Source organism: Oryzias latipes, chromosome 11 (genome assembly GCF_002234675.1).
Source record: "Oryzias latipes chromosome 11, ASM223467v1".
Taxonomy (NCBI): Eukaryota; Metazoa; Chordata; class Actinopteri; order Beloniformes; family Adrianichthyidae; genus Oryzias; species Oryzias latipes.
The window spans coordinates 15,255,012-15,282,348 of record NC_019869.2 but is presented as its reverse complement, the minus strand read 5'-3'; the positions used below and the strand labels follow the sequence as shown (position 1 = coordinate 15,282,348).

Below are 27,337 nucleotides of genomic sequence, written 5' to 3'. Positions count from 1 at the left end.
GGGGGGGGTATGAGGTGGGCGGGAATTTGATTAACGAACGTGACATGAGTCTTGAAGTGCAGGGATGCTCTGGCACAAAAGCATATCCCGAACAAACAACATTTCCTGTGAATTAAGGAAACTATATTTCCATGAAGACAAACAAATAAACAAACAAACAAACATCTGAAACCTGATGACAAAAACAAGCCCTCATCACACAAGAGGAGCTGAAAAGAACAGGCGATGCGAGAGAGAGCGTGCTCTAACCCATCACCATGGCAACAGTGAATTTGAAGTCTTTGGTGGAGCAGGCGATTGTGCATGTTTGTGTGTGATGGTGTGTGTGTGTGTGTGTGTGTGTGTGTGTGTGTGTCAGAAGCAGGGTTTTTCTGAGATTATAAAAAAGTGTGAGAACTCCACTGACTTGCAAACCTGCATGAGTGTGAAACGGACGAGGAATGAACATTCCTGAGAGATGACAGACTCCTGACTCATTTGGCCACAGCATTTCTGCAGGCTTCATCCATCCAACAAGCTCTCAGCACTGCTGATGCCTCCAAACTGAAGGATTTAAGAGAAGGGAGGTGATTTGGCCCCCTTTTTGCCCAAGGGTAAGTCCAGAAGCGATGCCTTCTGATGTGAAAATGCTTCATTTTAGGTTCATTTAGGGTTAGTTTCCCATGACGGCTGTTTCTTAAAAGCCTCACCCAAGAAGCTGAACCCAAACCCCTGTTAGAAAATGACAAAAGAGAGAAACAGCATCTGTATCCACATAAGTCATGTCTGTCTAGCAGTGAACCTTTGAAATTTGCTTTAAACTGAAGCGACCTGACTTAATCAAAAAACTAAACTAATGATCTTTCGACCTTCAGCCTGCACTTTTCCTCAGAAGGTCATGGTGTGCACCATCAGCCCTTTGTGATGATGGTGGCCTGCCAAACAAACCTGTCAGGTCTACCGGAGTGACCAAGCCCCCATCTTGGTTTATGATGTTATTTTTCGGCGTTTCTTAATTTCTACGGTTTATCTGCAGTTTTTTTTTTTGTGTGACTTTCTCTAAACTTTTTGAAACACTTTGCTGAGCGACCTTTTCTGTGGTTTTACTGAATAGATAAGCTAATTCCCTCAAGAGTTCTGGTACATCGCCTGTCCATCCTGGGGAGGATCCCTCCTTTATGTGAACATCCCTAAGGTTTCTTCTTTTTTTCTGGAATCTATTTTTTAGGAGTCTTTCCTAAAGGGCAGGGATGCCCACTTTAGTTTAGTCTGTTTAGTTTAGCCATTGCCTATTGAATTCTATGACTTCATGTTCTTTATGATTTCATGTTTATAGTACAATTACCGGTATGAAGCCCATTGAGATGGCTGTAATATTGGGCTGTATAATTAAGTTGAATTGATTGCATTGTTTATTATTTTAGTGTTTATTGCTTTCCTTTCCTCATTGCTGATGTTGTCCTTGTTTCTGCTTTCAGGTCCTGCTTTTTTTTCCCTGATCTTGGATTCTGTAAACACTAGTTCTGTTGCTGGTGGGAATTCTTCACATTGATTTTTTTCTTCAAAAATCTAAACCAGCACGCCACCATGCAGCCCAACGTATCCTAACACATCTGAAAAAATATATGTATAACAGCAGAAAAAGAGCATCAGAGCAGTAATCTAGGCAGACAACTGATCCCAAAACAGAGTTCTCCTCGTAACCCTTGTGCTATCCTAGGCACTTTAACATTGGGAGTTGGGTCATCTAGACCCACTGACTAGACAGTGCACTGAACCTTTTTTCTTCAATGATTTGTGATCTTCACTGGTGTCCATGGATTACATGAAATCTTTCCACCTTTATCCAGCTTTGTCATGGTAGGATAACACGTCAATGTAAGGGTGGGGTCATCTAAGATAGCACAAGGGTTAAAGGATCCATATTGGTTCTAAAGTCTAGACTGAAATCTGACTGAGATTCTGTTCAATGACCCAATTAATTCTTCACACAGGAAAATCATCCAGTGGTTTTGAATTTGTTGGAAAATGTAGATGAGTTATCTCATATTTGCTTTTATGCATTACCTAGCTATATAATCATGCATGCAGAAGTGTGTGTGTCCAAGTTCTGTTTCACAGGAAGGTGAAGGTGAAACTCTTGGGAGGAAACCGACTGTCTAAGCGTCTTCCCAACATCAGCATGTTTTCTGTTTCCAGACCGGAATCAAAGGACGCTCTGTGTCAGTTATCCGTGAGAAAAGGCTTTGCAGGGCCAGAGATGATTTGGGAAGACTGAGAAAGGATGGACATGTTGCAATTAATGTTTTCTGATAGCGCTGCAGCTGTGTTTTATCTGTTTCCTCTCCTTAGAGCTCAGCGCATATGTAAATTAGGGAATACCCTACAAACTTAATAAAAGAGGAGGCGACCGAACGTGCGCCAGAGCGGAGAGAGATTGTTGCTGGGTATGATCTCTGTTCGTTCTCCTCGTTTAAAGGTACCCTTGGTCTGTTGTCTTTCTTTCCTTATGTAGTTATTCTGATATTGCATGTTGTTTTAACGCAACACAATTTAAAAATCATCATCATCTTGGGGAACAAAAAAAGGAACAACTGAGATACATTTCTTTAAATGTTGTGTTTTGATAGGCCCTCTAGTGGTCATAAGAGGAAATGCGTGCATGTGTTTTTGCCCAGTTCATACATATTTTTTTTCATTTGGAGAGCCAGTGAAAGCTCAGCAAAAGGCTCTTTATGGTCAGAGGCAAACGAAAAAAAAAAAAAAACCCTAGAAGGACATGTGATGGTGTTGTTACAGGTTCATCAGCCTTAACTGTTGAGCAGAATTCTGCAGCTCACCTCCAAACACATGGATGCTAAAAGGGTGGAAGGCACAGCCAAGCAAGTTCAAGGAGAAATCACACATGCTTTGCATGGATTCAGCGATAAAAATAGGTAAACGCAGAGCTCCAGCAGACAAACTGCAGCTCAGTGTGGGCGGCTCTGAGGAGAGATCATCAGGACTAACGGAGCATCGTTCATTTGTCAGTTACTTCACAACACGACAAGGCTGAACATTTACCTGCTTCTAATTAAAACTGTAAAACAGAGCTGCTAACATGCAAACTGGTTTCAGGAGCTAATGTCTGCAGTGAGCTGCCACAATGTGATGTGATCAAAAGTCTATCTAAATATATAAGGAAAGGTCTTACTGTAAATATTGATCTATTTAAATTTTGTTTTGCAGTTTTTCCATCATGTCCAAGCTCATTAGCCCAGTTAAGTTAGTGCCCCGCAGCCATCCTTCTGCAGAAACCATTCCTTCATAGTTTTATTTCATTTCTTTGTGTTGTTCCTCCTAAACAAACGGTGCTAAAAGAAATATTTCAGAATACTAAAATTTTAAAGCGGTCACAGAACCGATCTGGGAGCTCGGAGGTACATCAAGATTAACCAACCACTGATCACAGCTGATAAAGTTTACATCAGTTTGTGGTCGTTACTTATTTTATTACCATTACAAAGTGTAGAAAAATCAAGAAAACTCCAGGATAGAACCCTGATGAACCATTAGCTCAGTACCCACCAGATAATTAGCTCTCCACATGGTTTTAATATTGATGCTCGAGACTTTTAGTCCACATACTTAAAAATGAAATTGGGAGATTTTATTAGCTTAATCAGGACTGTGAGCTTCAGAGATTTCTTTGTGTGGCTCCACACTGACAGCAGCTGAGCTCAAGGTGATTCATTTCCTTTTTTTTAAATATATGCAGCCGTCTTTAACTGGAAAGAATTCTGTTCTATGAAACTGCTCTCCAAATTTGGATGAGTAAAATAACAAAAAAAAATACAGTAGAGTTCATCTACAGCAACTCCTCAGAATTCAGTACAACTGCTGTGCCCTCCCCAAGAAAAAGGTGGAAAAATGTGAATTCATATTTACAGTGGAATTGTCTGCATTCAATAAACAATTATTTTTTTCCGAAAACAAATACTATACTCCAGTAATGCTAATTTATTCTTGTTATAACTTGCATCTTAATGGGAGTAAGAAAAGACTTATACACAGTTGTCTTGTATAGCCATAAAGTCTGCGATTTAAAAAACTTTACATTTTTTGGTAAAATAGTAAAAGAATAGAGGAAAAACATGTTTTTTTGTATTATATTGTTGATGGATTTATAGAAGATGTGGGGAAAAAGCACATTTCCTCTTAGTTTGGTTTATTATTTAAAAAAAAACAAACACCATTTTATTATTAGTAGCTAGAACAACAGATGAAAAGCTATTGTCAAATTATGCACATATACGCTTAAGTAAATATTTATAACATTTTTATAGTTAACCATTACTTAAAGTTAAGGCGATTTTCCTTTAAAATCATTTAAAAATGGGAATTAGCAAAAACAAAAGACACAAAATAATAATTATAAAAAAACAGGCATTTATTTTGGTTGTTATATTACCCGTTGGTGATTAGCAAGGTCTTATTTTTGTTGATCAGTGTGTAAAAACAGATCTATTTTTTCTATGTTAGTGTAGAATATCCTAAACAAATGTTTTTCAAACTATGAGTAACTGAACCATAGCTGCAAAATAGATATTTATATATTGTTTTTTGAGGATCGGGTTTGGTTTTGTCGGTTGTATATCTTGGTTCTGGTTATATTCTGTTTTGAGTGCCCTGTCAATCACACCAGGTCCATTTGACCATTATTCATTTTTTTGTTCATTATGAGTTATTAACCCTCAGTGTATTTCAGTGGCCACTTGTGTTGTCATTTATGTGTTGATTTTTTAGTTCATTGTGGTTTTAGTGGCATTTAAGTTTTTAAATATTTAAGTTTCTGCCACCATGTCTGGTCTCCTGTATTTTGGGTCCTACTCCACGGGTTCCTTGATATGAATGTTTGTAACACCATAAGCAGGTCAATATAGGCTCTAACAAAAGGTTTGAGCTTGTTGTATTTTCACAGTCACATAAATAATAAATATTCGATTTTGATCTTATTTTGACTTTTGTTCTTCTGCCCAGAAAGTCCCAACTGAGGACTAAAAAACAAAATTTAGGACTCAGTCACAGTTATGGTATTGTAGCATTTGCTAAAAGCTGTATATTTGAATAGAATACCAGTAAATAGCCTGCAGGATCTCCAGTGTTTCTTTTGCCTTTTGCACTTTTTTTTTGGGTTAACCTGTCACGGTGCCTGTCAGCTCACCTCCCCCTCCCTCAGCTCCTGCACCTGCTCTGCTGATTGGAACCAGCTGACCTTCATCTCCTCATCACCCTGCCAGCCTTCTTAAGGGATCTTCTCATCAGAATTCAGCGCCAGTTCGTTATACTCACTCCGGTGCTTATGTCTGGCCTTTTAGTATCTACCTTCCAAGCTAAGTTATTTGACTCACCACGCTCTGCATTATCCTTCAGGTTCCCTCACCACTGGTCTCGCTGGTTTCATCATCCTGAGCTCTCCACCGCGCCCCTCGCTGGTCCCGCCGTCCTCGGCATCCACGTCCTGCCTCAAGCTGGTCCCGCCGTCCTCGGCGTCCACGTCCTGCCTCAAGCGGGTTCCGCCGTCCTCGGCGTCCACGTCCTGCCCCAAGCTGGTTCCGCCGTCCTCGGCGTCCACGCCTCGCCTTACGCCCGTCCCAAGAACTATAAGTCTCCATCCGAAGAGGATTCGACCACAAAACTTTGTAAAAATAAACCTCTTCTAACCCACATTTCGGATCGTGAGTTACTTCCGGGTTTCAGCGTCTGGGTCAGTCACGTCTACGACGTCAGCCATGACAGAACTAACTGGCCTTTACACAGACCCAGCTGACCCGGAAGGACTCCGCCTCGCCGTCTCACAACAAGGTGTAGCCCTCGGACGTCAGGCTGAATCACTCAACCAGATGGCCACGGCGCAGCAAGATCTTTTTCGCCGTCTGGACAGCATCTTCCAAACGCTGGTTGAGCTAACTAGCCAACAAACGGCTAACACTAGTTCCAACTCCACAGCTTCCGCTGCCAGTAGCTCTAACCCAGCCACCACTGCATGGACTCAGGAGAATTTCCGGCTACAACCCGAACCGTTCCAAGGAGACGTGAGTTCATGTGGTGGTTTTTTGCTACAATGTCAACTGATTTTCCAGCACGCCCCGCGGTATTACCACGCAGACCACTGTAGAATTACTCTCGTTGTTAACTCTCTACGTGGCAAAGCCCTTCAGTGGGCCCAGGCGTATCTTTCAGCTAACCCCATCTTCCAGGAACCTTTTGAACGCTTCATTGGGGAGTTTCGTCTGGTCTTCGACCAACCCCGCAAAGCAGAGAAAGCCACTCGCCGCCTTCTGGGCCTAAGACAACGCAACAGATCTGTAAGTGAACATCTGATCGACTTTCGCATACTAGCGGTTGAGGCTGGTTGGCCGGACACTGCCCTCAAAGGCGTTTTCTACCAATCGTTAAGTGATCACATCAAAGACCATCTATGTTCTCAGCCCGAAGCTACCACTTTTGAGGAGCTCGTCTCCGCCGCCCTACGTTCGGATGTGCGGCTCCGAGAACGTCAGAACGAACGCACACGTTCTGTCGGAAGAACCATCGCTGACTCTGTTCCTCAGTTTCCCGTGTCAAAGCCGCCACCCTCCCTTTTGCGAGAAAACACCAGCCGACCCCCGGAGGAACCGATGCAGATCGGCCATTCCAAACTCACTCCTGAGGAACGGCGCAGACACATGGAGGAGGGTACCTGCTTCTACTGCGGACGATCAGGTCACCACGTACAGCAATGCACACTACGTTTAAACTCGAGAGCCCCCCGCTAGAAGACAGGCCGCGGGAGGCTGTCCCTACGGACTCTCAGGGAAATAATTTCCTTTATGTTCCTGTCAAAATTAGTCATCACTCTCGTAACCATGATTGTCGGGCTCTTATCGATTCCGGAGCCGAACAGAGCTTCATGGACTGTAGTTTGGTGTCCAAGCTCGACCTCCCCATTGAACCACTAGATCATCCCGTTAAAGCTGCTGGCCTGGGTGGCCAACTACTAACACACATTACTCACCGTACCAAACCCGTGCACCTGATCACCTCGGGCAACCACCATGAAGTCACTCAGTTTTATATCACTAAATCTCTTCAGTCTCCTGTAATTCTAGGATTCCCCTGGTTGCGCCGTCATAATCCTCAGTTCGACTGGGTTAATCTCCACATCACTAACTGGAGCCCCCACTGTCTCGCCAACTGCCTCCGCTCCGCCATCCCTCCTGTCTCCCCCGATAACGAGCACACTCCGGAGGAGACTGACCTCTCAAAGGTACCCCATTGTTATCACGACCTTAAGAATGTTTTCAGCAAGCGCAAAGCCGATGCGCTGCCCTCACACCGTCCCTACGACTGCTCCATCGAGCTCTTAAACGGCGCTACTCTTCCTAAGGGCCGGTTATTTAACCTGTCCGGTCCTGAAAAGCTCTCCATGGAGAAATACATTCACGAGTCTCTCGCCTCCGGCCACATTCGCCCCTCCTCGTCTCCTGTAGGGGCCGGATTTTTCTTCGTCCAAAAGAGAGACAAATCTCTGCGTCCTTGCATCGATTACCGTGAGTTGAACCAGATCACTGTCAAAAATAAATACTCTCTGCCCCTCATCAGCTCCGCCTTAGACTCGGTACAGGAAGCGCGCATATTTTCTAAATTAGACCTCCGGAACGCTTATCATTTGGTTCGCATGAAGGAGGGGGACGAGTGGAAGACTGCGTTCAGCACACCCTTGGGGCATTTTGAGTACCTGGTGATGCCCTTTGGGCTCACTAACGCCCCAGCAGTCTTTCAGCATCTCGTTAACGACGTCCTTCGCGACTTCCTAAATAGGTTCGTTTTTGTCTACCTGGACGACATTCTTATTTACTCGCCCAATCCGGAAATCCATACTTTTCATGTTCGTCAGGTCCTCGAACGCCTCCTCGAGAACCAGCTATTTGTTAAAGCCGAGAAATGTGAGTTTCATGTCACTTCCGTCTCCTTTCTCGGTTTCATCATTGAAGCCGGCAACATCCGACCCGATCCTGTCAAAGTCTCCGCAGTCGCTAACTGGGAGACTCCCAGCTCACGCAAGCAATTACAGCGTTTTCTTGGTTTCGCCAACTTTTACCGCAGATTCATACGAAACTACAGTAGTCTCGCCGCACCACTTACCAGACTCACCTCGGTGAATCAACCGTTTGTTTGGGGGCCCGAGGCTCATAACGCCTTTAATAAACTTAAAACCATGTTCGTCACCGCACCCATCCTAATACAACCCGATCCGCAACGCCAATTCATCGTGGAAGTCGATGCCTCTGACTCCGGGGTCGGAGCCGTCCTGTCCCAACGCGACGAACACTCTGGTAAACTCAAGCCGTGCGCCTTCTTTTCGCGGAAGTTGTCCCCCGCGGAACAAAATTACGATGTCGGTAATCGCGAGCTCCTTGCCATCAAACTCGCCTTAGAAGAGTGGCGTCATTGGTTAGAAGGTTCTGAGCACCCTTTTATCGTATGGACCGATCATAAAAACCTCGCATATCTCCACGCTGCTAAACGCCTTAACTCCCGTCAGGCCCGTTGGTGCCTTTTTTTTCGACCGCTTCTCCTTCACCATTACTTATCGACCCGGTAGTCGCAATATTAAACCTGACGCACTCTCACGTATGTTTAGTGCCCACGACCATCAGGAAGCAGCCCCCATCATTCCGCCCACATACGTTATCGGCAATCTCACTTGGGACATTGAGACTCGGGTCCAGCAGGCCCAGGATGAGGAGCCTGACCATCCTCCTCCTCCCGATAACACTCTCTACGTCCCCTCCTCTCTCCGCTCCGACGTCCTGGTGTGGGGGCACACTTCCCGGGTGTCTTGCCACGGAGGGGTCCACCGGACTCTCAATCTTCTGAGACGCAGGTTTTTTTGGCCTACTATGGTGCAAGACGTCAGGAGGTTCGTCGCCGCCTGTGCGGTATGTGCCCGATCCAAGTCCTCTAACTCACCTCCTGCTGGTCTCCTTCACCCCCTGCCCGTCGCCGAACGCCCTTGGTCCCACCTGGCCCTGGACTTCGTCACCGGGTTGCCTCCGTCGCAAGGTAACACGGTTATATTAACCATTGTGGACAGATTTTCCAAAGCCGCCCAATTCATTCCCCTGCCGAAGCTCCCCACGGCCGCTGAGATGGCTGAGGTCCTAGTCCACAAAGTCTTCCGTCACCATGGGATACCCAAGGACATTGTCTCCGACCGGGGTCCCCAGTTTGTCTCCCAGGTTTGGCGGTCCTTCTGCTCTGCTCTGGGAGCCACCGTTAGCCTGACTTCGGGATACCACCCCCAGTCTAACGGACAAGCGGAGCGGGCTAACCAGGAGTTGGAGGCCGCTCTCCGTTGTCTCTCGGCCCAGAATCCCTCCAGTTGGTCCAAGTTTCTCGTCTGGATAGAATACGCTCACAACAACCACCCTTCTGCCGCCACCGGTATGTCCCCTTTTGAAGCTTCTCTTGGTTATTCTCCCCCTCTGTTTCCCTCTCATGAATTGGATTTAGCCGTGCCCTCTGTACAACACCACCTGCGACGTGTCCAATGCATTTGGCGCCAGGCTCGGGCTGCTCTCCAGCGCTCTCGGGACAGTAACTGTTGCATGGCCAATCGGCGCAGGAGAGAGGGTCCCACTTACCAACCCGGGCAAAAGGTGTGGCTATCGTCCAGGAACATACCTCTGCAGGCGACCTCCCGCAAGCTTGCACCTCGCTACATCGGACCTTACACCATTGACCGGGTCATCAGTCCGACCTGCGTCAGGCTGCGACTCCCGGCGGCTCTGAGGGTACACCCCTCTTTCCACATCTCCAACATCAAGCCCCTCCAGGAAAGTCCCCTTTGCCCGCCGTCCGCTTCCCCGCCACCCGCCCGGCTCATCGACGGCGCCCCTGCCTTTACGGTCAGTCGAGTTCTGGACGTTCGCCGCCGGGGTCGTGGTCACCAGTACCTGGTGGACTGGGAGGGTTACGGTCCGGAGGAGCGTTCTTGGATCTCCCGCTCCATGATTCTGGACCGTTCCCTCCTGGACGATTTCTTCAGGGCTCACCCTGATCGCCGTCCTGGACCGCCTGGAGGCGGTCGTTGAGGGGGGGGTACTGTCACGGTGCCTGTCAGCTCACCTCCCCCTCCCTCAGCTCCTGCACCTGCTCTGCTGATTGGAACCAGCTGACCTTCATCTCCTCATCACCCTGCCAGCCTTCTTAAGGGATCTTCTCATCAGAATTCAGCGCCAGTTCGTTATACTCACTCCGGTGCTTATGTCTGGCCTTTTAGTATCTACCTTCCAAGCTAAGTTATTTGACTCACCACGCTCTGCATTATCCTTCAGGTTCCCTCACCACTGGTCTCGCTGGTTTCATCATCCTGAGCTCTCCACCGCGCCCCTCGCTGGTCCCGCCGTCCTCGGCATCCACGTCCTGCCTCAAGCTGGTCCCGCCGTCCTCGGCGTCCACGTCCTGCCTCAAGCTGGTTCCGCCGTCCTCGGCGTCCACGTCCTGCCCCAAGCTGGTTCCGCCGTCCTCGGCGTCCACGTCCTGCCCCAAGCTGGTTCCGCCGTCCTCGGCGTCCACGCCTCGCCTTACGCCCGTCCCAAGAACTATAAGTCTCCATCCGAAGAGGATTCGACCACAAAACTTTGTAAAAATAAACCTCTTCTAACCCACATCTCGGATCGTGAGTTACTTCCGGGTTTCAGCGTCTGGGTCAGTCACGTCTACGACGTCAGCCATGACATAACCAGAGTGAAGCATCACAACAGGACTCTGCATCAGCCCTTAGGAGACGTGTGAGTGATGTTTTGGGGGGAGGTTGACTCACAGCTGGTTACCTACCATGATTGTTGCTTCATTTTGATTCACCATTTCAGTGACTCCAAGTTTTCAACAACTGAGATGAAGTTTCATCACTTTTATGTTTAATTCTAAGTAGATCAATCATTTGAACAAGATAATGAATCTCACGTTAATCGTCTCTATTTTTTATGTAATTGCAAAACAAAAATATTTATAAAAATAAAGGCTCCACCTCCAGCTGTTTTTTTATCCTTACTTTAGTATTGTTGTTGTTTTGTCATTGACAGTCTATGCCAACAAATGTTAAGCTTCATCTCAGTGTCGTCATGGCAATCAACATACAGATTAGTCACAGTGGGGGGGAGAACCTAAAATCTGAATGCTTTGTGTTTTAAGCCTGAGCCTGCAGGAGGCTGATTATTGCTCTGCGGTAACTGGAGTTGCCTGATTAAAAAGAGAAAGGAAAAAAATATTGTTTCGGATGCTGCTTTACAAAGATTTACCATGTGGATTTTTGTTTAATCTATAGGTTGTGACTTAATTCTGAAGAACTGACTGTCTTTTGAAAGCTTCCACATCATTTGTCTCAAAATGTTTGTCATTGTGCAAATAAATGCAATTCCATTTAATAAGATCTTAATATTTGAACAGTTCAATCAAACTTAACGATAATAGCATAAATAAAGCAAAGCAAACCAAATAAATAAATCTAATTACGGTATGTTATAGCTGTATTTCTTACGTCTCTGCATTAGCATTAATCATTGCACATATTACTAAAGACTTTAGACCAGTTCTGCCTTCTTTTCTGTACATTTTGGGTTGCAAAGTCTGTTTGACTGCTTCAGATGTTGTTGTTCAAATGTGGGAGCAGCTTTCTCCATACTCAGCTGTGAATATGTCTTTGAAGATTTTACTGATCATTTTTCCTTTGACTTTTTTTTTTTCTTTCATCTTTGACTTCACCCCAGTTTTGCGTTTTCCACACAAAACCTCTGCCAAAATAATGTTTGCAATGTTTTTGGCAGAGAGTTTTATTTTACACCAGATGTTCATCCTTTAGCAGCCAGGCAGTGACTGGACCTGGAATCAAACCAGAGGCTTGTGGATTACATGCTTATTGCAGCACTCATTCCAGCTGTGAAACCTGACATGTTGACAGGCGTTTGTCCATTTTAAAACATTGCCATCATAAACTGGCTGTTTACCATGTAGTTGTTTGTTTATAGATGCTTAGTGTGGATAAAAACATACAAATATGAAGAGAAATTGTGGTTTGGGGGTAATTTATGTGCAATAAAAGCTACAAAGTCCAAAAAACATATTCCTGTTTGGAGGATAACTGCATCTACTGCTCCCCGGTTCAAAACTGCCTAGACTGCCCCCATGTGGAGCAAATCCCAGCTGGAGATTTTCTGACATCAGAGTTTCTGGACATCCTCTGGATACTGTCAATTCATTTAGACCATGCTTATTATACATATGTGATAAATAAATGTAAAAAGAATAATCAAGTTAGTCTGACTCTTTTAGATGTCTTACTTGTGGGCATTCATTTTCTTTTGGATTTCCTTTTTTTCTACCTTTTACTATTACATGGGAGAATCTTCAATTGCAGAAGTTTTTAAAAGTTTCTTTGAAGACTTGTATATAACTTGCTTGAATCAGGACAGGCCAGATGTTCCAACCAGTCTCCCCCAGAATGCTGGGAGACTCGCCCACAGATAGGCAGGGCTTGTTCCTTCTGCTCCAACTAAATGTGCAGCTGTGGCCTCGGCGGTGCAGACAGCACAACATCCTTCACAGCTCAGAACAAGTTATGAGAGAATTTCATCATTAGTGTAGGATGAGTCAGGTCCAAAGATTCTGTTCGGTGTGAACACTAATGATGGGAATTCCGCTTCTTCTTAGAGAGCTGGCTCTTGGGTTAGCTTACTAAAAAGAACCGTCTCTTTCAACTCCCAAAAGGCTCTTTAGGTTGTTTTGTTCCTTTATGTAATTTATTATCAACAACTACCGTCATTTCCGGATCATTAGACGCTACTTTCTTGTCACACGCTTTCGACCGTGCAGCTTATTCAAGGATGCGGCTAATTTATGCATTTTTTTCTTTTTTTAATGCATTTTTTCTAATGGCCGCTAGGGGCGTTCGACCAAAAAAGGAAAGAGTGAGACAGGGGGAATACGGTACATGTGTCAAGGAAGACACAAGTAAATTCCGGCTTTGTAAAAGAATAGCACGAACAGACCCTCATCATGTAAAAAATACAAGAAGAAATGCATATGACGCAGCTTTCAAGTTAAAAGCAATCGTTAAAAGCAGTGGGAAAAAATCCACCGGAAAAGCCGGTCTGCTGCATGATGGAGAGGACAGCGCAAGCTCAGAAGAGAATTTGCCTCAGGATGAGTGTGACACTGACAGCGACAACAAAAGAGACACTGAGAGAGTGTGTGGCGAAGAATATCTGACGCTATTCCAATCCGACACTGAGGAGGAAGACTGCCATGGTTTCAAAGCACAGGAGGCGTGTGCCGCGCCAATAAGTCACTGCTGCTCTTAGTGACTTTTTTTTTCTCTCTCAGCGACTTTAACCAGTACGTTTTTTTTAAACCAGCCCTGTTAGTGCTGTTACTACCATATTGCTGCGGTGTTACTGCTGCGTCACAGGCACTGTTTTTAAATAGAGCTGTGAGGGTGTGGGAATTTTGATCACCGTGGTGATGAAGCAGCAGGAGTTGCGGCGTCTGGGTTTACCCCCCCTTACCCCCCCCCCCCCCCAACACAAAATACCCTGGCGGCCGTGCGGCAAATGAATACCGGTACAAGTAATAATTAAGACACACTATTCCTTATTAACAAATTGTCATGTGCGGGGGTGGCTTGAGAGCCGGTAGGACCCAGAATGCAGAGGCGGAGGCACACGGTTCAAGGGCAAGGGGTTTAATGCGAACAAACAAAAGAACAAACTGAAACCATGACACAAATAACAGTAACAACTAACTACTAACTATCTAACTAATGAACTAACTGAATAGGTGTTGTAGAATGAGTATGTGTGTGTGTGTGTGTGTCAGTGCGCTGCGTGTGTAAGAAGAAGGAGCGGGGAGCAGAGCAAGAGGGAGCGAAAGCGCTCCCTCTTGCGCTGCACGAGCTTTCCCCTCCCCTTTTTCTTACACAGGTGGCACGGTTTCAGCACATACACATCCTCATTCTACTACGCGTTTCAATGTGGGCACATGCGGCTTATAGACAGGTGTGCCTTATGTATGCACAAAACGGTTTTTCCTTTACAAATGTAAAGGGTGCGGCTTATAATCAGGTGCGCTCTATCATCTGGAAATCACGGGTATATAAATTTATGCATAAAATAAAAAACGAATGTAAAAAATGTGTTTTTATTCAAGTGTATGATATGTATATGCTATTGTTCCTTCCAAATAAAATGTTCAAAATAAATGATAAGAAGAAAAAACAGCTATTTACAATACAACTTTTAACTACTGGTATTTAAAATTTGAGCTTTTTCCTTTTTAAATAAATTTGAGACAAAGCAACAGAAAACACACCACAACACAAGGTACAAATTAAAATGTGCAAAACAAAATGGAACAAAACAAAAAAGACTTATTCACAGTAAAGGTTGGCATTTAAAAGTGTCTCAGCTTTGAGGAGATGATCTGGTTTCTTCTGTTAGTGTGATCCTCCCTTGTTGTGGAGAAGATTCTCTCAGGTTCCTGTACAGGTTGGTTGTGAAGCTGAGTCTAGATGAAATTATTTTCCTGCAGACTCCACACTCTTCCTTTTGTATTATCAATAAAAGTGAAATGCTTCCAGGTTTTTGTTTCTTTTTCCAGTCTTACTCATTTTCTCTACCTTACATTTTTGTGTTGATGTAGTTTGTTGTTGTTACACCTGGCGCTGTCTCTGTCTCCCTCATACTTGGTTTACGTGAAGCTGCTGCGCGTGTAACAACCCCCCCCCTCTTTGCAGGCAGTTTCTGGATGCCACACATCTGACTCTCATTTACAGTCACTCACAGTATACTTAGGCACTGTACTGAGCCTCACTTAGTGTGAAGCATTGTTTTTGCCACCCTGCTGCATTACCGAGCGTTGTGTCCGAACTTGGTCTTCTGAGTTCCTCTAAACTTGGCTTATTAAAACACACTAAAACACGTGACACTCAGGACCCAGGCAAATTTTATTAGTTCAAGGTTAAGAAAAAAAATCTGCTTGCAAATAACACTGCAATGCTACAATTTCATGAATGGAGAGAACATAAAAGCATGTTTACATTTTATGGTTCATTTTGGACAAAAACCTACTATAACTGAGTCATGTATACATTTACACAACTGTGTAAATTATCCCACACTTTAATGAAAAGTTGTCCTTGGTTGAATGTGTATGAGAGATAAAAGTATTTACACCCTAATCACAGTTTGAAGACTTTCTCTCATGGAAACCCTGCTGGTTCTGAGGTCAGCTACATAAACCTGTGATGTACACAGAAGCATTGTTGCTCAGCTTTGGCAATAATAAATAAAAAAACATTTGCAGAAGCTCTTATCAGCAGCCAAACATTTCCCTATTCAATCATTACATGACACATAATCATAAAATATGCTATTAACAAAGCAGTTCATTTGCTACATCTCTAACGGAACCACAGACAAGGGGCATAATGCCCCCCACCAATCTAAAAATGGCTCCAAAAAATGCCTTAATTTATGCACGATTTTTTACTGTGCTACAAAAACAAGCAATCTCTCCGGTCACTGAAACAACAGTTTGGATAAAAGCAGGTTTTTCTGTTTTACTGAAACTTTGCACAATGAGCCGACAAGAAGCTGTCAAAACAGACTGTGGAGACCATCACTGCACAGCTACGTCACACAGACAGAAACCACGGTTCTGCTTTAGAATCTTTCACCTACATTATAGATGAGGTAAACACACATTTTCAGTTTGCTTTTCATCTAAGCTCCAGCTCTTACACACATTTCTAACAGTCTTTTTGCATAAATGTCACACCAAAGGTATAGGTCAATAGAAAAGGTCATTTTTGAAAGCGGATTTGACATATTTTGTGCATGTTAAAAAAATAATTGCCCCTATGTCATGTAGTTTGAAAAAAATACTGATTCTGTTAAGATGGGATGAGTTTTGTTTAGCCAAACCAAGACCTAAATATTCCATGATAGAGGAAAATCTTCAGAAACTCATTTTGTGACTACAAAACAACAACAAACAAAACAATTAAAAACAAGAAATCCCCAAACTGACATGTTTTGGTCTAAAATAAATAAAAACAGATGTTTCTGCCACTTTAGGACTCAAACTTGATGATTCTCCACAAATGGAGAATACTTAGAAGAGTGGAGAAATTTCAGGGGTGACCAAACGACCAAAATGAGTCCAAGAACAAAACAAAAACTCATTCAGGACATCCTAAAAGAAGCAAGCCAACATGGAAGGGACAGCAAAACTCACTTTACTCAGTCAAAGTCAGAGTTTATGATTCCACAAGAAGAAAGAGACATTTGTACCACAATGGATTCATGGAGAAGGAATCTGCTGAGCAGAAAGAATAGAGATTTGATAAAAACATCTGGAGGATGCATTGGAGTAATTATACATCGAGAAGAACTTTTAAAAAAAGGTTTGGTATGCTGTTAACATTTAAAACCAAACAGGTAGCCATTCAAAAAAATAAAACAGGTGCACATGTTAGACATGGTGGTGGTAGTGTGATGGTGTGGGGTTGCAAGGCACCCCCTGAGACCTGGACAACTTGATTTATCCCATGGAACCATAAACCTTTATATTTATTTGACTTATTTTGGTTTATTTATAGGAAAGGTGTGACAAATATGCAAAAATAAGGAAATCTACTTTCTCGAAACTTCTTCCTGCAGACCTATCACCTCTAATCCTTGAATGTAGGAAGCATGTGCTACTTTATTTCATTAAAGTACATCAGGAAGTTCAAGATAAATCTATTTTAGTAAACAATAGAAACCTCTCACATACATATCTGTTAGCTTTCTATTACAACATTCCACCAATATTTCGTTTTTTTGGTAGCTAATATCAGCATTGAGTTGGAATTTGAGTTATGGAAGAGTTCTTTTGCTCTGTAATGGATGAATAAATTAAAACAACAAAAACTGAATATTAATTCACAAGATTTTAAACAAAACCTTCTGCTGGAAGATCGTCATCAATCCCATTTAGCTGAAAGAGACTCAATTATTTGGAGCTCCCACAGAAGTTCTCTTGAGAACCTCAAACATTCATTTCCTAAACATGTTTCTTACATTACAAACTACCTAGAAAACCTAAAAGCCCAAAAGCATTATTTTTATTGGACTTCTTGGTGGAAGAGGATGCATATCTATAAGAGGGGTACCAGGAATCTAAACATCTGGAGTAAAAATGTCTACTCATCACAGTTTTGTCTTTAGAGGGTATTCGATAGTTCACATCAAGGTCATGATACACTTGTTAAAAATTAAAATGAATTAAAAAACTCTTGTTGTCATGTTCTGATGAAGAAAAAATAAATAAACGCAACACGAGTTAATCTGTTTCCACTGATATTAGTCCAGTCACTTTTCCCAAAACAGCAAAAAGAAATATTTTAACATTTTTTATGGAATGCCCATTTGAGCTAGACTTTGGAAGTCTGTTGAGAACCATGCATCCCCTGAACCACTTATTTCTAAAGCTGAAGCTAATTCAGGCCACTTTGAGTTTCAAGCTACAAGTCAGTTGGAAAACATGAGTGACACTTGGTCCCTGAGGCCTGGAGTTTGAGACCTGTAGTGTCAGACAACTCCAGTTTTATACCTACAGTTACCAAATTTGGTGTAGATGAATTATGTCACAAGAAACAAAAAAAAAAAACAACCTTAAAGAACTTTCTAGAACATGAGAACTTCATTCAAAACCTCTTTGCAAACATGAGTTTTACACTCTTAGAACTTTGTGTTTTTGGGGATTTGCACCAACAGATTTGCCTCTTTCACTCAGCCCAATTAAAGACCCCTCTGATTAAAATCTAGTTTTTGGTGAACATGTTTTTCGGGCATTTTCTTCATGATTGATGGCATATACAATATAAAGAAAATAAAACTAGCTTTTCTGAGTATTTTTTATTCATATCATTGTAAATCAGGAGCAGACAAAAAAATGGCTTTAGAAAAGCTTGCAGCTGTGATGTAGAAGCTACAACGGCAAGCCACAAGCTCCCTGCTCCATAAGCTTCTAAAGCACCTGCTTTTAGACAACTAGATCCACCAACGGTCCCGCCCACAACTCAGAGGCAAATTTCTAATGAACTACTGCCCCTCTGCAAAAACTATGTTCTAGAAAACAACACAAGTTTTAGGGTTTTGGCTAATAACAGCGCACTCATAATTAAAAGACCAATGGGGATGCTTTTAAAATAAATCGCAAGATGATCAGAGTGGATCTTTAGGACACTTGATCGTTTTTTTTCTGTATCTAGGCGACCAAAATGAGCACATTTAACAGTCTTGGAACACGCATGTGTCGACTGAAACATTTTTAAATGTTTGTCTCAAATTGAAAGTAAAACCTTATGGTTTATTGTTTTAAATATGACACGTTTTATAAAAATCGGTTTTATGTTGAATAGAATATAAATTTATGCCACCACAGCTACTAACAGTGAAGGTGTGGGTCTTTCAAAGCTTACTGCAGTTTTCATTTTCTCGTTTCTTGAAATTTTTTGAGTCTAAAATAAATATCTAAACAGCTGCTAACAAGAAGAATTGAACTTTTCAGATGAAAATAGACTAGTTCCAGTTTGAGAGAAGCTAGCATGTTGTCAAAGAGCTCCCCGCCTCCAGCGCTGCTTCTCCTGGTTGCCTGAGTATCGCGACCCTGAAGATGAATGTGGTCGTCACAGACCACACACTTTTCTTGTCGCCCTTAAACCCTTATGTTCCCTGTCTGTGTCTGAAATGTTTTTGTAAAGGGTCTTTCTTCATCTGGGGTTCAGTGGTGAGTCATCCACCCACCCGTCCCCCCTCCTCCACCTTCCCCTCGTCTCTTCATGCTCTTCATCCTCGTCCTTTCAGCCTCCTTTTTGGAAACCCTCCTCCACAGTCTGTAGAGAGGAAAGGACCTGTGGTTGTGTTCATCTTGGTATGTAATGTGTAGGAGCTGTAACAGCAACCCCCCCCCCCCCACCTCAAAATCTTAAGTACACCTCCCTCTCCCCTTTGCTGCCTTTTTTTCTAGCATGGTGAGGCACTCATTCTGGTGTGGTAGCGAGGAGGGGGCATGGCAGAGGGAGGTGCTGCCATAGGAAGGGACTGAGGAGGAGGCCCGCTTGGGTGGGGGTGAGGCTGATAGTGGTCGTGTGCGTGGGAAGCTCTGGTTAGGGTGGAGGTGGCACCTGGGTGGAGGGGGTGTGGATAAGAAGAGGATGTGGAGGAGGAGGAGGCCGGGTTGAACTGGTAGCTGGCAGCGGAAGACGGTCCAGAGGAAGAAGGTGTCGCTTGGGAGCTGCTGCCCCCCTTGAGATGCTGTTGCGGCGGGGGGGTCTGGTTGAGTTGGATGGAGATATCGGAGGAGACGTCAGAGGCACTGCGGCCACGCTGCGGTGGGGCCCAGGAATCTGGATGGAGGAACTGGCCGCTGTAGTCGCTGCAGTCAGACATACGGGGGTGATAGAGTGCAGGGTGGGGGCGGTAAAGTTCCTCCTCAGCATAACGCTTCATGAAGAGGTAGACAGACATCACTCCAGCGCCCTGTAATAGAGAAAATAAAGAGCTCTCACTGCAATGTATAAGCACAAGGACATTTTACCAATCCCTCTGAGGGTAATCTTCTGAAATGTTAGATTTGAGGGAGGGGGAGGAGGAACTCACAGGGTTAAAGCTCACTGGATGAGTCATCTGCTGGTCCTTATCTGCTGGTTTAGCATCAGTTTAGGTGTGAGGGTTGACTTTGTGGTCTTATTTTGTCCGCTTAATAGTTTCAATTTAATAGGCAAACTTTGTTTTGACTTCAATAAAAAATGTTTTCTATTGGAATAAAAAAGTGTCTCTGCTGTAAAAAAAAACATCTTTTTTATTTTTATTATCACTCCAGTATTGGTCATCTGAAATTTCTTTGTTACCAAAAAATTAAAAAAATCTTCTGTTATGAAAAAAAGTTCCCATTTAAATAAAAAATGCTACAATTAAGTCTTGTGCCAAAAAAAGACCAAACAGTTTTAAAAATGAGAAATTATCATTTGCTTGTTTTTTTGCCCTTTTTGCTTCACATTGTTTAGCATTAGTTCTGCATTTCATCTTAACCCTTTTTGCAATAGAGAGGGTTAAGAATTTCCTATTTTACTTAGTAAACATGTTTTATTTTTTAATCTCAGGATGTGGAGTTTTTCCAGTTTTAACATTTTCTTCACTGAATTAAGCATTTTTATTATTTCTTAATGTTATTCACTTCTGGTACTCAGGAATTCGAAATACTAAAATATCATATAGTCATAGCTGTCTTAGATCTAGAGCTTATTTGCTCTGTTAGTTAGTTATATAAAAATTTAACCTATTATATACTATCATTTGACAATTTATTATCTGTAGCATGGTGCTGGAGAATTACTACATTTTCGTATTTAAACTTTTTAGGAATTCTTAGTTTGATCTAGCTTTAAGTTGGCATTTTGCAGGTAGTTAAGCATCTTATCTTCTTTTTTAGCTAACTTAAACTTCACTGGTAAAGCATTCTTACCTTTTTTCTTATACATGGAAGTTTTAGCTCCGGTTTTGACATTCTTAGAATAATCATCGCTTATCAACTGTTTACAAAATATACATCATATGGATTCTGAATCTGAGAAAAGCAACTTTGTGCTGATATGCAACACGTTACATGAGTTGAGTCAGCTGATTCTGACATGGAGAAAAGTAACTCTTCAACCTTGCAAAGCTGCTTTTGTTGGCTTCAAAATCTGCTGGAATTACAATAGTTGTAAAAAATGGTCACACATTTATGGCAGTTCAAGGAATATGTGTTATGTGTTGCAGCTCAACCACTGAAAAAAATGATATCTTTCAGAATCTTGCAGAAAATGAAACTGTTTTGTGTTATTTTAAGATGGATTCTCCCTCAGCTGAATAATAATTAAAAAGTCAATAGGACAAATGAGTAAAAAAAGGCTTTGAAGGATTAATATTTCTTCATCTCAAATCAAGTCAGAAATCTAGGGGTAATCATGGACTCTGACCTAAACTTTAACAGCCATATCAAGTCAGTAACATCAGTGGCATTTTACCATCTGAAAAACATTGCCAAAATCAAAAACATAGTGTCAAAGCCAGACCTGGAGATACTTATTCATGCATTTGTCTCCAGTAGGTTAGACTACTGTAACGGCCTGCTCACCGGCCTCTCCAAACGAGCTGTAAAACAGCTTCAGTACATTCAGAATGCTGCTGCTCGAGTCCTGACCAGAACCAGGAAGTATGATCACATTAGTCCTGTGCTCAGGTCTTTGCACTGGCTCCCTGTACCTCAAAGACTAGACTTCAAAGCAGCTCTGCTTGTGTACAAGTCTCTCCATGGCCGAGCACCAAAGTACATCTCTGACATGTTAGTGCCATATGAACCATCTCGTACTTTGAGGACCTCAGGGGCCGGCCTCCTGTTGATTCCCAGAGTCAAACAAGGGGAATCAGCGTTTCAATATTCTGCAGCTAAAATCTGGAACAGCCTCCCTGAAGGCGTAAGACAGGCCTCTTCTGTGTTCATGTTCAAATCTAGACTTAAAACATTTCTGTTTAGCCGTGTATATGACTGAAAGGTCCTATCTGGTCCTATCTACACTTTTCTTTCCTTTCCTTCCTTTATTTTTAAATCAATTTTCAAATTTTTTCTTTTCTTTTAAAGTAAATTTTACGTTGATTATTTCTATGATGTATTGTGATTTTAATGCATTTTTCTGTTTTGTGAAGCACCTTGAATTACTTTGTGTACGAATTGTGCTACAAATAAACTTGCCTTGCCTTGCCTTCATCTCATCAACATAACCACTGCGTCTCAAGAGAAATGAGTACATAAAGTCAGAGTTGCCGAGGATCATGGTTGCTGAGAAGAAATTAGCCATTTTTGAGTAATGTATTCATTTAGTCACTCGGGCATCCGTTGAGCTCTCTAAGCTCATTCACTATTCATTCACACTCATTGCTACAAAACACCGGAAAGGGAAACGCTGCTGAAAGTGTGAGAAAAACAAAAAGCAAAAAAACAAAAAAAATGGTGTGTTTGAATGTGGTTTGAGGAAAAAAGGAGCTTATGTAGTAAATCAAAAAAAGAAGAATGGACTGAAGGGAAGCAAAGAATGCAGAAAGAACAAGAAGAGAAGGAGAGGTGCAAACCTTGAACTGAAAAAGAGAACGAAGAAGAAGAAAAACTGAGAGGTGAATGAAAGAAACAGTGGAGAAACAAGATGAATATGACAGAAAGAGAGCAGATCTGAAAGACAAAACATTAGAATAGAAAAAGCTTTCGCCCACAGCCATAGCAAGGAATATTGTTATGCATATAAAGAGATGCTGTGACAGAGCTGCTGCCCTCAAGTGTTCCAGCTATTAACATTTATGAATATTGATGCAGGTGGGGTGACGATCACCTACGCAGGCATATTTCTACATGTGGAAAGCGTTTCATCAAGCTTGGCTCGCTTGAGCGCGTACACCGGCTGTCTGTCACTGTGTGGAGCTGTGCTGTGCTGCAGTGTTTCACCTCTTTGAGCAGGAAGGACGACGCAGCAAAGGCGAAGGACCAGCCATAGCGGTAGTGGAAGAACTGCTCAGGCTCTCTGGGCCGATTCATCACCTCGTCGTTGATGCTCGAAATGTATAAAACCAACCCCACCACCAGACTGAGACCTGCAAACACACAAATTTGCAAAAAAGAGTTAAATTATTTGAATCTGACTCGTCGGAGATGGCGGTCTGCTTTGATGCAATTGTACTGAGATGTTTTCTGAGGTGGTTACAAGATCAGTAGAACTTTGGTCTTAAGTTGCATGAAGATTGACATAAATACAGAGTAAACAGAGGAAACTATGATACATTTGTTTAAAAAAAAAACTACAGATACAGCATGTAGAAAAAACAGTAACAAAAATGAACATGGCTGAGAAATAACGAATGGACAAGGATGCCAAGCGGGAAGTAGTAAAAAACAGAATTAATTTCAATTACAGGCATAATTCAGACATGCAGGTTTGTTCTAATTGCATAATTGATCTAAAATGCAATTCTCTGTGGCTATCAGGAGAAGAAATACATATTAAAAGCTATGACTAAACTGTTGGATCCTAATTTTAAGCAAATAAAACATTAAACATGTTTTTGCTTAAAGAGCCACTCCAATGTGTTTTTAACATGTTCATGTGGCATATATAAAGAAAATTAACCTTAAAATTGCTTTTCTAATTGTTTCTCTCTTCAAATCTTTATGAATCAGGAGCAGATAAAAAAAAATGCTGTTGGAAAAAGAGCTTATTTGTCACATAGAAAATACACTGGGCGGGCCACATTGTCCCTGGTCCGCTCCATTGTGATGCATCCACTTGTAGACGATGACATCCATCTTTGTGTGCCTTGTCCGAGCTGGTATCTGACTCAAAACTGTATGTCTGGATAGCTCCTATATTGCTCGCCATTTTTGTTGCATTGCTAATGTTAGGTTGGTGTTGTGGGGGCTGTAAGCATATAAACAGACAGCTCTCACTGAAGAGAGAAGGAGAAGGGGGGCAGCCAACAGCCCTGTCCACAACTAAGATGCAAATTTCCAATGAACCCTTTAAAATGACTTTTTAATTTTTTATTTTTTTGGCTAAAAATGTAAAAAGACTACTTGGATTGCTTTTAAATTGATCAAAAGATGATTCTATTGAGACTTTGAAGAAGAGGTGAAAACAGTTGAAGTCTGGAGCTTTGTTTGTTTTCTTTCACCTCAGCTGTCCAAGTAATTACAACATACACTGTATTACCTCAATTATTCCCAAATTCTGTTTTTGGGCCGGGTTTGATTTGTACAGTTTTGAGAACTTTAACAAACGATCCACCGTGTCAGGCCGGTGTCTGTTGCTGTTTTTGGTACAAATGTTTGTAGGCAGTCAAGACAAATATATGTAAAGTCACACTTTAACACAAGATGGCACAAGTGGAATCTGTTCATGCTGTGTTCTTTTAGGACAGAAGATAATAAAATGTTTTCATCTACAGATAGTTCATTTGACTCACACATTATTAGAAGACCAAAAATGACCATTACTTAAAGTAACATTTGATTTATAAATAAGAAAATTAAAAAAAGGATGCTTTAGGTCTTATGTTAGCCGAGGGCTTGTGTTTGCATGTAAATCTCTGTGAGCCCTGCAGCCGGAATACTAATAACACAAATGCTGTAAGGAGGCTGGGAAATCTTCAGGAGCAGACATTGCTGTGGTACCCAGATAAACAGAGTCAGTCTTACTCTATTATTATACCTGTCTGCTCACAGTTGAAGTAAAACCGGCATATTTTAGTTATTATTTTTATTTTTTTTTACAAATGAGTTCCTAGCAGAGACACTAAATATAAGCAGGAAAAAAAATCGTATTCAGTTTTCTCATTTGCCCTTTATTCCTGATCCGCCGTTTGTGTATTATGAGTCATGCTGCTAGAGTGAAATTGGTTATGTGGGCAGAGGACGTTGCATTCCTAGAGCCTGGCCATCAGATGGCAGTGCTGTGACTGTGTGCAGCAGCTCCACATGTGCATGTTAAAGCACACATCAACGTAGGCCACCGAAAAACAAGAGACAAACAGCAGAGGATAAGAAGAGAGAAAACAAATGATCAAGACAGCTGGTCTGTGGTAGAAGTAATAAAACCGACACACATGCAGCATGTGTGTGTGTGTCTGCTCACTTTACTACCCCAGCAGTTGAGGCTGTATTGATTAATAAATAAATATATAAATATCTAAAGTGCTTTAGATCTGCTGAAAACTTTGTTAATGAGTTGACTCGGTGTAGTTTGAAAGGAACTGAACTTTTTTTTCCCCCTCTCAGAGCTCTGTAATTACCATCTGTTCAGACCTGGGAAAAACGCGACAGATGTTTGCGGGTTTGCTAAAAATTCTCATTATGTGCAACCAAATGTTATCTTAAGGTGGTTCTACTTTGTAGTTTGTTTGTCTTTTCCTAAAGAGAATCACTTGTTTAAGAGTCCTGAATCCATTGCTTTCCTCATAATAAATTTAATAACAACAATGCAAGAAATATATCCTTTAACAACCTAATTTACTCTAATCAAAAATACTGATTTTGTTAGGTGGATGGAAGGTTTTTTCTTTAGACATTTTGAGGAATACTTTTGTAAAAAGAAAATGTTGAACTTCTCTTAGCACATCAGTGCCAGATGCTGCTGTTCACATATTTAGCCAAAAGCATTTGCTTTAATGAGGCATAGTCATTAAAGAAACAAGCAATCAAGCAATCAAACAAGCATCTGACAGCAACCCATCGGCTAATTTGGTTGACGGACACATTAATGGATTCCCTGAAATAAGAAGGATGAATTGACCTTTTTCAAATGAAACATTTAATTTATGATGCAATCACAAGAAATACATTGTTACAGTCCAATGTGTGGAAACACTATTAATTTAGCAAAGACATGTAACCATATAGTATAGTGGAATGTTCTAATAATGATCTGTTTGCATTGTTTTCATATGGAAAAACAACAGTGGGCTGAACTTTGTGAACTAAAATGTGAATGGATTTGGCAATAATTCCAGTTTACGTGTTTGTTTGTACACATATTTTAATTAACACTTGATTATCTTGCAAAAAATATGAGGAATCTAGAAAACTCAGACTGGCTGACTTTTTTGCTAAAGATGTCCTGGATTGATTTTAGATCAGTGAATCGGATTGTTCAAAATGAACCAATATTGACTTTGAATCATATCTGCAACCACAAATTACCGTATTAAATGAATCGAATTGTTAAAATTAATTGTTATGACCATTACTGTTTTATGTATGGGTCTTTCCCAGATGTTACCAGGTTTATAAGCCTAAATCTGGAACCCAGCTGTTTTAAACATTACTGGATGATTCTTGTTTGACACAAAGGATTAGGATTGTAAAATTATTTGTAATGTCAAAGGGCTGATTAAGTTCTGAGAGATTTCAGTTACCTCTGCACCATTGGAATGATGGGCTATAGCTTTTCTTTTCTGAGTTATATCTGTGGCATGCTCCATTCTCCCAGTTTTTACAAAGTTCACCAATTTATGCTTGTTCGAGGAATTTATTTAAGCTAAAATGATTTTCACAAAACTTGCATTTCTCTTGTAGTTGGGGTAGATACTTTACGTTGAAGGGAGGTGTATGTTGTTAACATGGAAGTGAGTGTGCAGTCTACCATGTCCCTTTGTTATTTCTGCATGGGCCATGCTTCCCGCCTCTTTCTTGGCTCAGTGACATTCCCTGACATCATGCGTCCAGTCAGCAGGCCACCATGCTAAGCTGGCATCTGTGAGGCAACACTTGACTCAGTGCTGAAGTAACTGACCAATGTCAGGGAGCTGTCCTGCAGAGATAGTGGGAGGTGACGTCACCCCGTTGGCTAAAGCGACTCCCCTACCCAACAGGACTCTGACGCTAATCAGGCAGAAATGCCCAAAGGAAAATGTTTTTCAACTCCAGCCTCCCAGCAAGGAGAGAGGGAAGACATTAATCACTACGACAGATGGATGATAGTGGATCTTAGAAGTTTCTTTTTTTTAAATTCAGTTGAGGTGTGAAGTTAATTTTGACTTCTTACACAGAAGCACAGCAGCTAGGCAAAGTGTTCATCTTTAGCACACAGCCATGCGACTATTTTCAGTCTTTTATGCTTGGATTCTGTGCTTTGTGCTCAAAAATATTAATAAAGAAAAAAACACAACCCCTTTAGAGCGTGGTGGTTCTCATTCATCTAAGTGCTGGGAATTTGAAACTTTTATTGTACTCATGAATAATTTTATTCTTGCCAAATGATTAGCATCTAATAATTCACTTTTAAAGCATAAAAAGAAAAAAAAAACTAAATGTGGTCAAACTTTTCTTTTCAATGCAGTGTGCTTCAATTGAAGTAGGCTGAGTAAAATGAAAAGGATGTATGATCTGAAATCGTTGTGTGAATCTGTGGATTATTCAGGAAGAGACAAAAAAGGGTTTCATGTGCCATCCTAATTTTGTTAGATGGTAAAAGTTGCAAACTGTTTTACTGATCCTTCCTTCATGTGGAAAATATGTTTTTGTTTTGCTAAAACATGTCTTTAATGCATTTCTACAAACACACAGAGAAAGCTCGTTAGGGAGAGTTAATAAGGTGCTTTTTTTCTTTTTCTTTGATTTTTGTATAGTGCAGAGATAAGATATACATATTAACCATGATGGATTTAAAGAACTGCAGTTTAACATTAAGCTGAAAGACGGTGACCCAGGA

At 41.8% G+C, this 27,337-nt stretch overlaps 1 protein-coding gene and 1 long non-coding RNA gene across 2 annotated transcripts in view; one reads left to right on the top strand and one right to left on the bottom strand.

Moving 5' to 3' along the window:
• Positions 1-12: 12 nt before the first annotated feature.
• LOC110015913 lies at positions 13-1,775 on the top strand. The gene is made up of 3 exons (XR_002291174.2): positions 13-593; positions 1,094-1,174; positions 1,458-1,775. It is a non-coding gene; the product is annotated as an uncharacterized LOC110015913 (long non-coding RNA).
• Positions 1,776-14,985: 13,210 nt separating this feature from the next.
• LOC101173155 (voltage-dependent calcium channel gamma-7 subunit) overlaps positions 14,986-27,337 on the bottom strand; it is a 30,653-nt gene continuing 18,301 nt past the window's right edge. Inside the window, exons 5-6 of the mRNA XM_004074256.4 lie at positions 22,585-22,730; positions 14,986-19,586 (exon numbers count right to left, since the gene is read on the bottom strand). Coding sequence (XP_004074304.1) covers positions 19,071-19,586; positions 22,585-22,730 — 662 coding nt within the window. The 3' untranslated portion in view covers positions 14,986-19,070. The remainder of the gene's footprint in view (positions 19,587-22,584; positions 22,731-27,337) is intronic.